Source organism: Mus caroli, unplaced genomic scaffold (genome assembly GCF_978045245.1).
Source record: "Mus caroli unplaced genomic scaffold, Mus_caroli_1 scaffold_15, whole genome shotgun sequence".
NCBI lineage: Eukaryota > Metazoa > Chordata > Mammalia > Rodentia > Muridae > Mus > Mus caroli.
In genome coordinates this window covers 97,061,719-97,075,266 of record NW_028227270.1, presented here as the reverse complement: position 1 = coordinate 97,075,266, position 13,548 = coordinate 97,061,719, and the positions used below count along the sequence as shown (strand labels likewise).

The 13,548-nt window shown below is 43.2% G+C and overlaps 1 protein-coding gene across 10 annotated transcripts in view; it reads right to left on the bottom strand.

The window, feature by feature from the left end:
* Carmil1 (capping protein regulator and myosin 1 linker 1) overlaps positions 1-13,548 on the bottom strand; it is a 270,478-nt gene that overhangs the window by 62,228 nt on the left and 194,702 nt on the right. For all 10 annotated transcript variants that reach the window (XM_085831210.1, XM_085831212.1, XM_085831218.1 and 7 more), the window contains exons 22-24: positions 13,081-13,149; positions 9,595-9,688; positions 2,561-2,659 (exon numbers count right to left, since the gene is read on the bottom strand). In XM_085831210.1, coding sequence (XP_085687336.1) covers positions 2,561-2,659; positions 9,595-9,688; positions 13,081-13,149 — 262 coding nt within the window. The remainder of the gene's footprint in view (positions 1-2,560; positions 2,660-9,594; positions 9,689-13,080; positions 13,150-13,548) is intronic.

Here is a 13,548-nt window from a genome sequence, read left to right as displayed (position 1 = left end):
GTTTTCACAATGATATAGTTCAATGGTCACCGGCAGACTGGCCCTAGTTGAGATACACTTCCTCTGAATTTGCTTTTTAGTCTGCAACCCTCAATGAAATGAATACTAACACAAGAGGGGTGGGCAGAGCTGAACTACCTACATCTGCCCTGAGTTGGCAGAAGTGCTGTTGGCTTCTTCAATAACACAGCTAATCCATGGTACACTTGGAGGGACTAGCAGACTCCTTCAGAGCTACTGGGTTGCTGAACTAAGGCAAAGAAACCACTAGTAATGCCATCCTGAGACACTCTCAATCTGTTACAAGTGTAACTACCTCCACCAAACAGCTTACTGGTGGAGACAATGTTCTTTTCCTCTACTGCTCTGTCTTTCCTCAAGAGACATAGAGCCCCACACCTGATGTTGAAGAGAGAAAATCCTGAATAAGATAATAGCTCTGCTCTCAAGCAAGGCCAACACAGAAGTGGGAAGAATCCTTCATAGTCAACACTGATGCAAGGGGTAGGTAATCCCTTAGGAAGTGGACAGGGGAGATTCAATGGTATCCTCAGTTATACAGGAGGTCAGACGCTAGTCAGAGACAAATAGCAAGAAAGAGTTTCAAAAAGAAAAAGACCCTAAGACTTCCCGATGAGGACCATCACTGAGGGCCATTTCAGTGGGCACATATGGGGTCATATTTCAGAATGTCACAGAGAGGAGGTTAGCCAAGTGATGATCTCCAGGGGGAAAATTCCACCCAAGAAAGAGTGTACTGAGAAAATAGCTCTTTGGAGGAGAATAAAAATTCGATCTTGGCGGCAGATAATTCAGGGCCTGATGCTGTCTGTGATTTTCAACACACAGCACCATGTGCACGGTGCACTGTGGCCTGGTACATTCCTGGTACAGTGATTCTTCCCTTGTCACCCGGGACACGACAAGGGAAGGGGATTATGGAACAGTGGTCATAGAGGGTCTATTCTTCCTGCAATCGAATGTCTCAACACTTCAAGGCACATCCATCTCCCCGGAAGCCACTGAAGTGATTCAAGTAAGAAAATAGCTAGTCATAAAATCCCACGAAATCCCTGAAATAAAAGGTGGCAAGGTACCCAGCACATAATGTCTCAAATAATTCAGAATGAGCCACCAATGCAGAGTTAAGCATCTACATTCCTCTCCTGTGTGCAGTTGCCTTTCAGTGAGAAGACAGAATCTGCAATCTGCAGTGAAGAACAAGCATTGAAGACCATGCAGTGAGGTCTTGCCTTTTCTTTTCTCTTCTTTTTTTTCTTTCCTTTCCTTCTTTTTTCTTTTCTTTTTCTTTTTTTTTTTTTTCATTTTTTCTTTTTGGTGCAGGGTTGGGTATATGGGGTTGCCCTCCAATCAGAAAGAAGTTGTAATGATATTGGAGTTAAAAAGAAACCTACATTTTGGTATCTCATTAAGGGAAAGGAAGCAAAGGGCAAAGGAACAATGCTAACGGTCTTGCTGATTTGAAGGTTAAACATGGAAACCAGGGCCAAAGTGATGGCTGACTGCAGAAGGGTGAGGCCACTCTTGCCGAGAACCTGAGTTGGATTCCCAGACCCCTGAGAGCAGGCAGCTCACAGCAGCCTGTAGTTCCTGCTCCAGTCAACCTGATCCCTTCTTCTGGCCTGTATGGGCAGTGACACTCATGTGCACATATTAAAATGAAAATAGTGCTTAAAAATAATTATATATGTTAACATCAGTAAGCTATAAAATACTCAAATAATACTAGACGATAACAGGGAGAAACATTCATTTTTAAAGACCTGGCGACGTCTAAATAATGCTTTATTTCTCAAAAGTTCTGCTAGGCCAGAAATATTTAAAGAAAAAATTGTTCTTGACACATATTGAGTATTACTAATTAAATAATACATACTGTCAGTAAACGTGACCAATGCTGAACTGTGAAGAGGGTAGGTTCACTCACACACTCTGAGATAAGCAATAACAATAAGATAAACTAAGACCCATCAGCTCCTCTCGACCTTCAGAGGTAAGCACTTGGCTTATCCTACTTCGGCTTTCCCCTAAGCTGCTCATTGCTGTTCTTGTATTTGTTTGTAATGTTTTGAAATAGGGTTTTCTGCAACCCAGGTTGGCCCAAACTCTGTCTGCAGATGAAGATAGAATCTCCTACCCCTCCTGTTTCTCAGTCACAGGGCTGGTATCATAGGCTGGCACCATTTTAAGTTTCCAAACCATGGGTATCTCTATTTTTCATATATATCAATGATCAAAAATTGCATTTGATTCCATGAGCTATAAGGTACAATCAGCTCTATTTTTATTCGGCTTTCTTCGTCAACCCCTATCTTAACCTGTCACCTTCACAGTCCCCCAGTTTTTAACACTTACAAAGCAGCAATTTAAAAAAATGCCTTTAGTTTGTAGTTTCTAGGATGCCATTTTTATTCGTTTCTTCATTATGCCTAAAGTGCACTTTCCTCTCTTCCCATCTGCTGTGATTTTCCTAAGCCAATTCCTCCTGGACCTGTGCTCTGCGGGCCTCTGTGACAGACCAGAGCTGGCGTGCCCTTACCTGCTGGGTGGTGCTGGTGACAATGCCCTGCTGGAGGCGATAGGCCTGCTCCTGAAGGTATTTCCTGGTCTCGTGATTCCGGAGCAGATAATTTTCTATCTGGAAATGGAGCACACATATCTCTCAAGAACACACTTGGACTCCATGGAGAATAAAGCTTTCAGTGAGCCAGTCAGTAAGCACGGTCTCTCAGCTCTTTGACCTCACAACCCATGCAGGCTCAGGCGTAGCTCTGATGAGTTTATGAGATGCTTTTAGCTGGAAAATGTGCTTTCAGGTAACTTTGGTTGTGTGTGTGTGAGTGTGTGTATGTGTCTCCAAAACCGACAAAGATAAGCCAGTGCTTGGTGACAGATGCTACTGGCTCAGGGTACTCATCTCGGGGTGGCATGAAATTAAAAGTTTTAACACCATGCAGTTCAGAAGTGAGCCTTTTCCAAGGAGGGCAGATGGTGCCCCCTGAACCCCAGCCTAATTCATACCCTAGAATTGCTCATCACTTGGGAAATAATGTTAAAGAAGAAAGGGAAGAGAGGAAGATGGGGGCAGGGGTTGAGGAGGAGTACTCGGGAAAGGGAGGGAGAGAGGAGGAGGGAAGAAAAGACAGGTGGAGGGAGGGATGGAGGGAAAGAGGGAAAAACAGTTATAAAAACAGCAACACTGGCACATTCTAATTTTAATAACCTACCAAATTTTCATAGTTTCTCAAAACAGGACTGATTTTAATAAAGTGGCAGCAAATAAGAAAATGTATCCCTACACAAAACAAGAAACCCTGGAGTGGGTTGACAAGTTGTATGTTTACAAACTCCTCTGAAAACTGGAAAGGCACAACTGAGAACCAGATGGAAAGTCAATGCTTAGTGAGATCAACAGGCCTGGGGCACGCTGTGAAAAGAGAGTGCGGGATGGACTAGTTAGAAAGATGAGCACCCATAAGGAGGGCTTCTAGCAGAGTATGATGTTGAATGCCTAAATTTCAATATTCCGGGAGCAGAAGCAGAAGGGTCACTGTTGAGTTCAAGGTCAGCCTGGGGTACACAGTGAGTTCCAGGATAGCCTAGGCTATGTACAGAGATCTTTCTCAAAAAGATGGATATACTTTCAAAGAATGATTTGGGGGACTGGAGATGTGGCTCAGCTAACAGAGCACTTTTGCAGTACACATGAGGCCCTGAGTTCAGTCCCCAGTAGCACATAAACTGGGCATGGTGTACATGCTATGATCCCAGCCTTATTCAGAAAGTTAAGAAGTTTAAATCTACCCTCACTGGGGAGACGGGCTTCTGGCCATGCCTGGGAAGGATTGTTCTGACTACTGTTAATGGATGTGGGAAGACCCACCTCAGTCATGGGAGGGGATTCAGGGACTGCACAAAATGGACAAAGGAGACTGAACAGAAGCGTTGTTCTCTGCTTCTTGACCTCACAGGCACTGTGAGCGGCTCCCGGAAGCTCCTACACCTGTGATGCTCCTGCCAGCGACTACAGCATGGAACTGTGAGCCATCGCTAGTCCTTTCTCCTTGGAGTGGCTTTGGTTAGAGTGTTTTATCATAGCAACAGGAAAGGAAGCGAAGACACTTGGTTACGAAGCATTGTGTGTATGACTGTCCAGTAAGTACCACACACACACACACACACACACACACACACACACACACACACACACACACAGTGGTGGTTTGAAAGAAAATGGCCCCCATAGGCTCATAGGAAGTGGTTCTGGTTGCTGTGGTCATGGTGTCTCTTTACAGCAACAGAAACCATAACACACACACACACACACACACACACACACACACACACACCTTCTTGTAAACACAGGCAGCTCCACATACAGTGAAATCAAAAGTGATGAAGACAAGATCAAAAGGAGTACTAGGCCAAGCTGAGCTATGTGAGACCCTGTCTCTAAGAGACAAGAATGATTTAAGATGGGTAAATTGTGCCATCCTGCTTTATACCCCTCCCCCTTTATTGGTTTAATAATGTGTCTTAGCCATTTGCCTTTTAATTTGTCACTGTAGTTCCCTGGTTAAGAATGTCTAGTAACTGTGAAGCTCTTACTGTTATTACATTTTCATTTTAATTTTCCATATGCTAAAATAACTACTACTCAATAGCAATTAGGAACAATTAAAACCCAGACAGCAATTACCTGCATCCTAGGAAACTAGAAGGCAGAGCAAAAGTGCCTTCCCCCACCTAATGCATCATTAACACAGGCCTGGGGGGGGGGGGGACTGGATCACATGACCTTGCTTTCAATGCCGCCCAGCAGCCCCATCTTGCCCAGGTGACACATCAATGGGAATGCCTTGCTATGGAGGTCCCCACGAAAGGTGACAGGAACTGGAGACCACCCAGCTTTGGGTCCTTTGCCTCCTTTCCTGTCTTTTTCATAGCGAGCCTCAGGCTGAGAGTGATCTGCTCATTTGAGAAGCTCATGCCACACAGACATGGGACAGCGAAGGCTGGTAGGGCCTGTGTTCCCAGACCTTTCCCAAGTCCAGCCACTCTGCATCACAGACTAAGCCAGGAAAGAGTTTTGATGGGTTTGTTGTTATAGTTTTAGGAAAAATAATGTGAAGTTTGTTCTTTTTATATATGCATATATGTAGGTTCATGTGGGTACAAGTGCCTGTGTCCATACATGCCTGAAGGTCAATCTCAAATGTCATTTCTCAGTCACTCTCCACCTTGGTTTTTGGGCCTGGAACGCAACAGTTAGGTTGTGCTGGCTATCTAGTGGGTACCAGGGACCCTCCCGCCTCTGCCACCACATCCTGCTTCTTATGTGGGTTCTGAGAGCAAACCCAAGTCTTCATGTGTGTGCAATAAACACTTTGCTGACTGACCCCTACCTCCAGCCCTACAAAGCTTCTTTTTAAAAACATGTTTAAAGGAAAGAGGAACCCCAAACTCTGTGCATCTCTTGTCAGTCATTGATATGTTTCTACTGTACTTAGCACAGTAAGATTTCCTTACACACAGCGTTCCAGTGAGAAGACAGACACCTATCTCCTGGGGACTAAGCTCAGATTAAGGCCACATGAGGAGGACCCAAAATAGTCATTATCCTGGTGAGAGGACAGGAGCAGGGGCAAGCTGGAGAAGGTCCAAACCCAGGTAGATATCTCCAGAGGTCTAACTTGCATAAGAGTCAAAAGTCCTGGATCAAAAATGATGGAAATTTTTATTGAAAAACAATTTATAAAGATTTAATATATTTTTGTTTTAGAAAAGTTAAAGTAAGTAGACTATTTGGTCCATTTCTTTCCCCAAGGACAGAATCTAGCTGTTGAGATGAAAATAGGCTCACCTGGGCATGAAAACCCAATAAATTCAAGGCACAAAGCAATCCCACCTACTCCCCCCCGCCAAACACACACACACACACACACACACACACACACACACACACACACACACACACAAGCAAGTGCACTTCTATCTTGTCCATACTTTATTATGGTTCATCTGGATAGAGTCTCATGCATGCCAGGGAGACCTCAATCCACTAGGTAGCTAAGAGTAACCTTGAACATCTGGTCCTCCTGCCTCAGTATCCCAAGTGTTAGGATATAAGCATGTGCCACCACAACATGTTTCCTATGCCTTGAGTTTTCTTCTGTGGAGAGTGAATCTTCATGGGGCTGGATAAATAGCTGCTACTTGTAACATAGTTTTTATGACTTTTTTTTTGTCCTCTTTGCCTTCTCCAAAGATTTATCTGATTTTTATTTTTCGTCTTCTCTCAAGCCTATCAGATTTATAAAGTGAAATTTATAATCCACAAATCAATCTCCAAAATATTCCCAAATTCCAAGTTTTCTAAATTAAAATTGGCATGTTGGCCTAAGGGGGAAATGCTCACATCTGACCTCAGGTGATAGGATGCGTGTGATAAGAAGGAAGCACACCAAACAGTACAGAGGTCCCCGTGGAACACATGTGCAGCACACATAAACTCATATGTAGACTTGGGTCTTAACTCCACAGTATTTCATTACACACAAGCGAACATTCCCAAGTTCCACCCTCCCCCATTCCCCAAAAAATCTCCAACTGGAAATACTCTGGTCAAACATGGCAGAGGTTCAATATTTTTTTTCAGTGTTTGTTTTTATGTCTACAATACAAGTTTATTACACATTCAGATCTACTTCCAAGTGGCATTACACATTTAATTAAATGTGCAATCCCTTGTCATGAGGACTGCCAGCCTCTCCATCCTTCCTGACAATGCTGTCAGGCACCTCATGTCACCGTGCACTAAGGCACCCAGTTTCTTTGCATATCCACACTCTATGACATCTCACAGTATGACATTTAGCCATCTGAGGTCACCACAGCTATGATGTCTCAGGAGGCGCCTCATGTCTCTGCGCATTATGACTGACATCCAGCACACTGCTGCGAGGATTCCTTTAGACTTCATTTTGCCCTGATTCCCTCTGTGATGCTTTTCCTTTCTCTCAGTGCATCTGAAGAACTTGCACGCCTCGGCTTTTGTTTTTAATTCTCAGCTGGGCTTGGTAGTGGCTGTCTGTAATCTAGCCAATTTCTTAGTGCCCTTCCCTTCCGTTTCCTCATCTACACAGTTGGATGAAATGACCTGTCTCCCCTGCTGTTTTAAAGACTGTACCATGTTCATTTAGGATAAACATTTAAATGGTATACCTGGCACTTGTGTAGTTAACCTACTTGTTAAGTGTCCACTAAGCAAAATTAGGACATGTACACACACGTGTGCACACATGCATACATATACTTGTACATATTTAAATGAATGTATGTAGTATGAAAACTAAAGTTTAGAAAAATTAAGAAATTGCTGAAGACTACAAAGCTAAGTAACGTGTTTGTTTGTTTGTTTGTTTGTTTGTTTGTTTGAGTTAGGGTCTCACTCTGTAGCTCAGACTGACCTTGGACTCACAGAGATCCTTCTGGTATTATAGAGGTAAGCTAATATGTTTGAGAAAGAGTTGGTTTTAAGGTCATATATTTCAAATAAAAATAGGGGATAACTTCTTTTGCTATTCTAGATCTTTCCCTGCCACTTCCTGTTACTCATTTTTATTGAAAGTGGATAAAAAGTGTCTAAGCACACATTTGGGAAAATACAATAACTGAGGAGAATGAGAAAAACCAATCACATGGCCTTTTCCTCCAAGAAGCTCATAGTCTGTGGTGGTTTGAAGGAGAAGTGCCCCCGTTTCACCTCATGTTTCTGAATACTTGGTCCACAGCTGGTAGGGAATCTGGGGGGTTATGGAATCTTGAGAAGGTTCAGCTTTGCTGAAGGAAGTCCATCACTGGGCATGGGCAGGGGTTGGGGGTTTCTAGCCTCACCTTACTTCCTGTCCTGCCTGTCTGCTTTCTGTGTGTGGCTAGAAATGTGGTCAGCTTCGTGCTCCTGCCTCGGTGCTTCCCTTGCCTGCTGTCATGTCTTTCTCTCTGAAATGGACTCGGTCCCTCTGGAACCAAAAGCCAAACTAAATCATTTTTTCCTTCAAATTGGCTTTGGCCATGGCATTTTTTCATAGCAATAGAAAGTAACTAAAAGATTCTGTTAGGAGAGAAAATGAAGAGGTGAGTACCTTAACTCCAGGTCTGGAAGTGCCAGGAAGGCTATCTGTTGTGGGTGCTCTAGACACTATATTTCAAACCCAATAGCCAAGCACAGTGGTGTGGAAAAAGCTAAGTCCTGCCTATAGAAAAGCAATGGTTCTCAAACTTCAGTGATCAGAAAAGTTAGTACAAACAGACTTAGTCTTGCCTTGGGTTCAATACTGCAGTCCCTTGAAATAGAACAGAATGAAAAGTTAGAGCTGGTAATGAATGAGGCGGGCAGAAGGCAAACCCTAGATAGATCTCATTCTATCTATGTTAGGGAGGCCAAACTTGATTTATTGGAAAAGCTGCTAGTGAAGGATGGTATGCAGGTTTGCCCGATTCAGATTTACTCTAAAGGAGGGTGGCTAGTTGTTCTAACATGGAAAAGAGATAGGAGCTATCAAATGTGGCAAGATCGTGGTGGGAGATGAAGTGTTGAAAAAAGGTATCATATGACCAAAGGGGCAGGAAAATGAGCAAAGAGCTTTAGAGTACAGAAGCTGGCAACTGGGTGGCCTCAGCTAAGGCAGATGTGAGACAGAAGAAGTCAGATTTGGGTCTGAGCGAGAGAACAAAGGGGGATAAATAATGTCATAAACCCTAGAAAATGCATCAGAATAAAAATGGAACATATGAGCTCATCTAAACGAGAAGAAATGTAGCCATAAGAAGCAAAGGATGCTTGCAATCCTACCCTTTGAGAACAATCAGAAGTTCAGGTCATCTTCTGATACATAGTAAGTTTGAGGCTACAGGAAACTTTGTCTCAAAAGACGAAACAAAACAACAAAACCAAAACCACCACCACCACCAACAAACCCACTCAAAGATAAAGATACAGGAAAGCATCTGCCCACAGATGCCTCCAACCCCCACATTCTCCAAGGATGGAGAGGTCTATATACTCAGGCGTGTTGATGCTATAAGAATGTTACTCTATCCCAGGGACTAAACCATTAGCCAAAGAGTACACATGGTGGGACTCATGGCTCCAGCTGCATATGTAGCAGAGGATTGCCTAGTAGGTTATCAATGGGAAGAGAGGCCCTTGGTCCTCCTGTGAAGGCTAGATGCCCCAGTGTAGGGGAAATCCAGGGCCAGGAAGCGGGAGTGGGTGGGTTAGTGAGCAGGGGAAGGGGGTTTTCGGAGAGGAAACCAGGAAAGGGGATAACATTTGAAATGTAAATAAAGAAAATATCTAATTAAAAAAAATGTTACTCTATTCTACTAAAAGTTCATTAGAGTTTTCAGTCTTCATTATTATTTTTTTTCCCAAGAATTATGTTAGTCATGAGCTTAGGAATACATGGTTTTAAAAAGCTTTTTGAAACAGTCATGGTTATATGTTCAGAATAGATAGTAACAGAATATAAATGTGGACTTAATATACTCAGCGTTTGCAGGTCTCCATACCTTCTGCAGAGCCTCTTCTGTTTTCTCGGGGTTGGTTTTGAGAGCTTGAGCGGCATCATACATCGGAATTGGCATAAATCGCAGTGTGTAGTTCCTGGAGGAAGGACAAGAATCATATACTTTAAAATGACTTTCTGTGTAGTTCCCGGAGAAAGGACAGGGATCATATACTCTAAAATGACTTTCTGTTACCTTAACTGAACACAGGTTTAAATCTAAAAAGATAGTTCCAAAAATACCTTTAAAAAACTAGATATGGTGGTATATGCCCCAGCATCCAGAAGACAGAGGCAGGCAGATGTCTGTGAGTTTAAGGCCAACCTGGTCTACACCCGGGCCACTTAGAGAGATGCTATCACAAACAAATAAAAAACAAATAAAAGAATATCTTTTTTATCCTTGAGAGACTGATATACACTTGTAATCCAAATACTGGAAAAATTGAGGCAGGAGGATTGCTTTGAGTTTGCAGCCAGCCTGGGCTATACACAAAGTGTCAGACCAGCCAAGGCTACAAAATAAGTCCAGGCTTCACAAAACAAAACAAAACAAAACAAAGCACTACTCTAAGTCACCCAGCCATCAAAGGCCCTGGACTGTAGCGTGGCTTTTGATATCCATATGCACTGAGGCTGGCTGACACCATTAACTTGCACTGGCCTACAAAACAGACATGAAGTTTATGTGTACGGTTTTGCTTTTCATTTTGAGCTAACTTAAAGGACAAAATCTTCACCATGAGACAAGAAAGATGAATGGAGAAAAAGTGTAGAAAGAAAGTCGACAACTGGTTTTATAGTTTTAGCTATCTGCTGATCTGAAGGTAGCTGGCAACCCATATATGACAGTCAGACCAAAATGGATACAGGAGGAAACACAGAGACCTTAAAGATGCCAAACTGTTACTATCCACACAATAATCTGTGCTATTCTGGCACCCTTTGGGTGAAGATATCCATAACAGGTGAACATCTCCAGAATAAGCCTCGGGAAAAGGGTGGCGTGCCTGTCTAGGTATCCCAATCCCCATGAGCCTCTACAGCTTGCCCGCAGAATCAGCCAAAGAACGACCTTTTGCCAGTTGGTGGTGACCTGGGCATCCATTATATACAATGGAGTGACACCAGCATCATGCTTTAGATCTCCATACAGTGAAGAGCTGTAAGTCTCATGGGCATTTAGGTGGCTGTCACTGGAACAGTACCTTAGCAACTAACCCCCCTACAATAAGCCAATAACCATAAAAAAAAAAAAAGAAAAGAAAAAGAAAAAGAAAAAATAATCATTTTGTTAGCAGCAAGATTTAGATAGCTGTTTCCTCATAGAGAAAATAGGCATCCAGTCCACTCGCCAGATACTTCCACATAGAATTAAACAAGGGAAGGCTGCCATCCCCTTCAACTTTAATTACTATGTTAGCGTGTTTTACAAAGTTGTTTGTTTAAAAAAGGAACCAGCCAAAGGGAATTAAAAGACAATAAATCTTTTTTATAATCTTTCCTGCATGAAATTTTTATCCCATTACAGACCAGTGTGGTGCACTTACGCAACAGTGATATGGAAGTGTTGGCATCTCAGAGCACAGTGTATATAACTGACTGACCCAGAGATATAGCTATCCGCCTGGAGATGCTGAGTACTGAGTGGGTGTGTTCCTGGTTACTCTTAAATGCCAGCCTGGACTGGCAGTGCTCCACAAGTTTAGGGCTGGCTGTTGTGATATGGACACAGTGAAGATCACTGTTCCTACTCTAGGGACAGAAGAGCAGCAGACACAGGTGGTTCTGTAGTCACAGATGGCTCTTGGTGTACTGTGATGTGATAAGCTGCCTCACCCACACGATGCAATGGCCTGGGTCACTATAAAGAGAGAAGGGAGCCAGCCATGGTACTTGCCTGGAATTCCAAACTCTAAGGCAGAGGTAAGAGGACTGTTGCAAGTCTGAGGTCATCACGGTCTACATAACAAGACAAGGTCTCAAAGTGGGGATGGGGGTACACCTTGAAACTGAATCCCTCTGATTTTGCACCCTGATTTCCTGGTTCAAGTAGAAGCATGTGGCTTTGAACCAGAAGGTATTTGGAGCTGGTCCTGGTGGCATGCACCGTTAATCCCAGCACTAAGGAGACAGAGACAAGTGCATCTCTGTGAGTTCAAGGCCAGCTGGGATTACAAAGCAAAACTGTCTCAAAAACAAAACAAGAAAAACACTTGAAGAACATTAACTCTGATCCTCTCACTTGAAAGAAAGGAATAAATGGAGAAGTGAGCTATATGATATTCTTGCTGATGGGGCTGGAGACAGCACATGGAGCTGAAGCTCCCCCTAGCAGGCCTTTACAACAGGGGCTTGGGGATAGGGAGATGATACAGCAGTGAGTGCTCCTCCCTTTCCTTGGGAAAGGGCTTCTCTGGGGCCGCCCCTGTCTCCCGTTGTGTTTTAGACAATCTCCTTTCCTAGGCTCAGAATCTGCTTAGAGCACTTCAGAAATTTGTTGGTAGCCAGGAGCCACACTCTTGTTACCTCAATGCACCATAGAGCCAGGGATTAATGAGGGAAGGTGAGGGTTCCTGCCTACATGTCACATAATTAGTGACACAGTTCCTTCTGATTCTATAAGTTCCAGTAATAAAAATCATCTTTAACATTTTGCAAAGGCTGCAACATTAAGACAAGAGGCTCTGGACAGACATTTGCCCGGCCACAGCAACTGCATCAATATGATGACGGCAAACTCTGCCTCAGGAACCCAAGACCAACAACCTCTCTGTCCACCAAGGCCCTGGATTTTCCCTGTTTGCCTCATGTCAACCTCTGAATTGCTCAAGGTTTACAAGGGGACATGGATTCTCCATGTGCGGTTTTGCTCTTCTAGGTGAGCACTATAAATACCTCTCTTCTTTGGAGACACCCTGATTGATTTCTCAGTCTACCATTAGCCAAAACAGAAAAGACTAGATTCTAGTAGTATTTTCTTCCATGCCTAGAATTGTTACTTTTTCCTTTCATTGATCAGGAAAGTACATTTGGCAGCAAATAACTATTGTAGCTATCAGTTACAATTAAAAAGAAATCATAGCAATATAAAACAAATAAGCCTGGGACTGACTATAAATCAACTTCACTTTTATTTTTCTGGACTATAGACAACAACTTGCCCCCATCAGCTCCGTGCATCCTCACTCTTACAGGGCCCAGACAAACAGAAGAGGAAACCCAGTGCAGAGAGACTGTAAACCACAGAAGCAGAAGGAACAGTGACCCTGATGACCACCTGCTTTGGCAGATTAGCACTTCGGCGCTTATTCTGTGCATTAGAAAACTCACATTGGGACAAAGCCACTGTCTTGCCTGACTCCCGACTCTATGGCTGGTCTACAAAGATCTGATCTCTACCCACAGTTTTTTCTACCATCCCACAGGTGTCACCAATGCCATTGGCTCTTTAGTACTAGCCCAGAGAAGAATCCTAATTAAAACTTACTTTTCCATAGCAACAGCTATGTCTTGAAAGCCTTGTGCGGTGATGTTGTTTTTGTCCCAGATGACTGTCCTGTTTGGAAATGAAGCCATGTTAACAGTCAGACTCTGAGGTGTGGCCAGGATGATCCCCCCTCCCCTGGAGATAAGGCTCTTTGAATCAACACTGTTTCTAGGCACATCCAGCCCTTCGACATCCTGACACAACACTGATGCCAAGCAACATAGTTACTTAATTTTGTAGAAATATCATAAAGCCTTAAGTAAATGTAAAAATATGTGTTGGACTGAACTCATAGCTATCTCTGGCTGCACTTACTGATATGCAATTGGCAGGACATAGGTTGGACATGCTTATAAGCATTTAAATGGCATCATGTAAGAAAGGAATAACATTCATTTGTTTCATCAAAACAAAAATGGCCATTTCACTCAATAGTGTCTTTCTTGCTTGCTTTCTCTTTTTATCTTT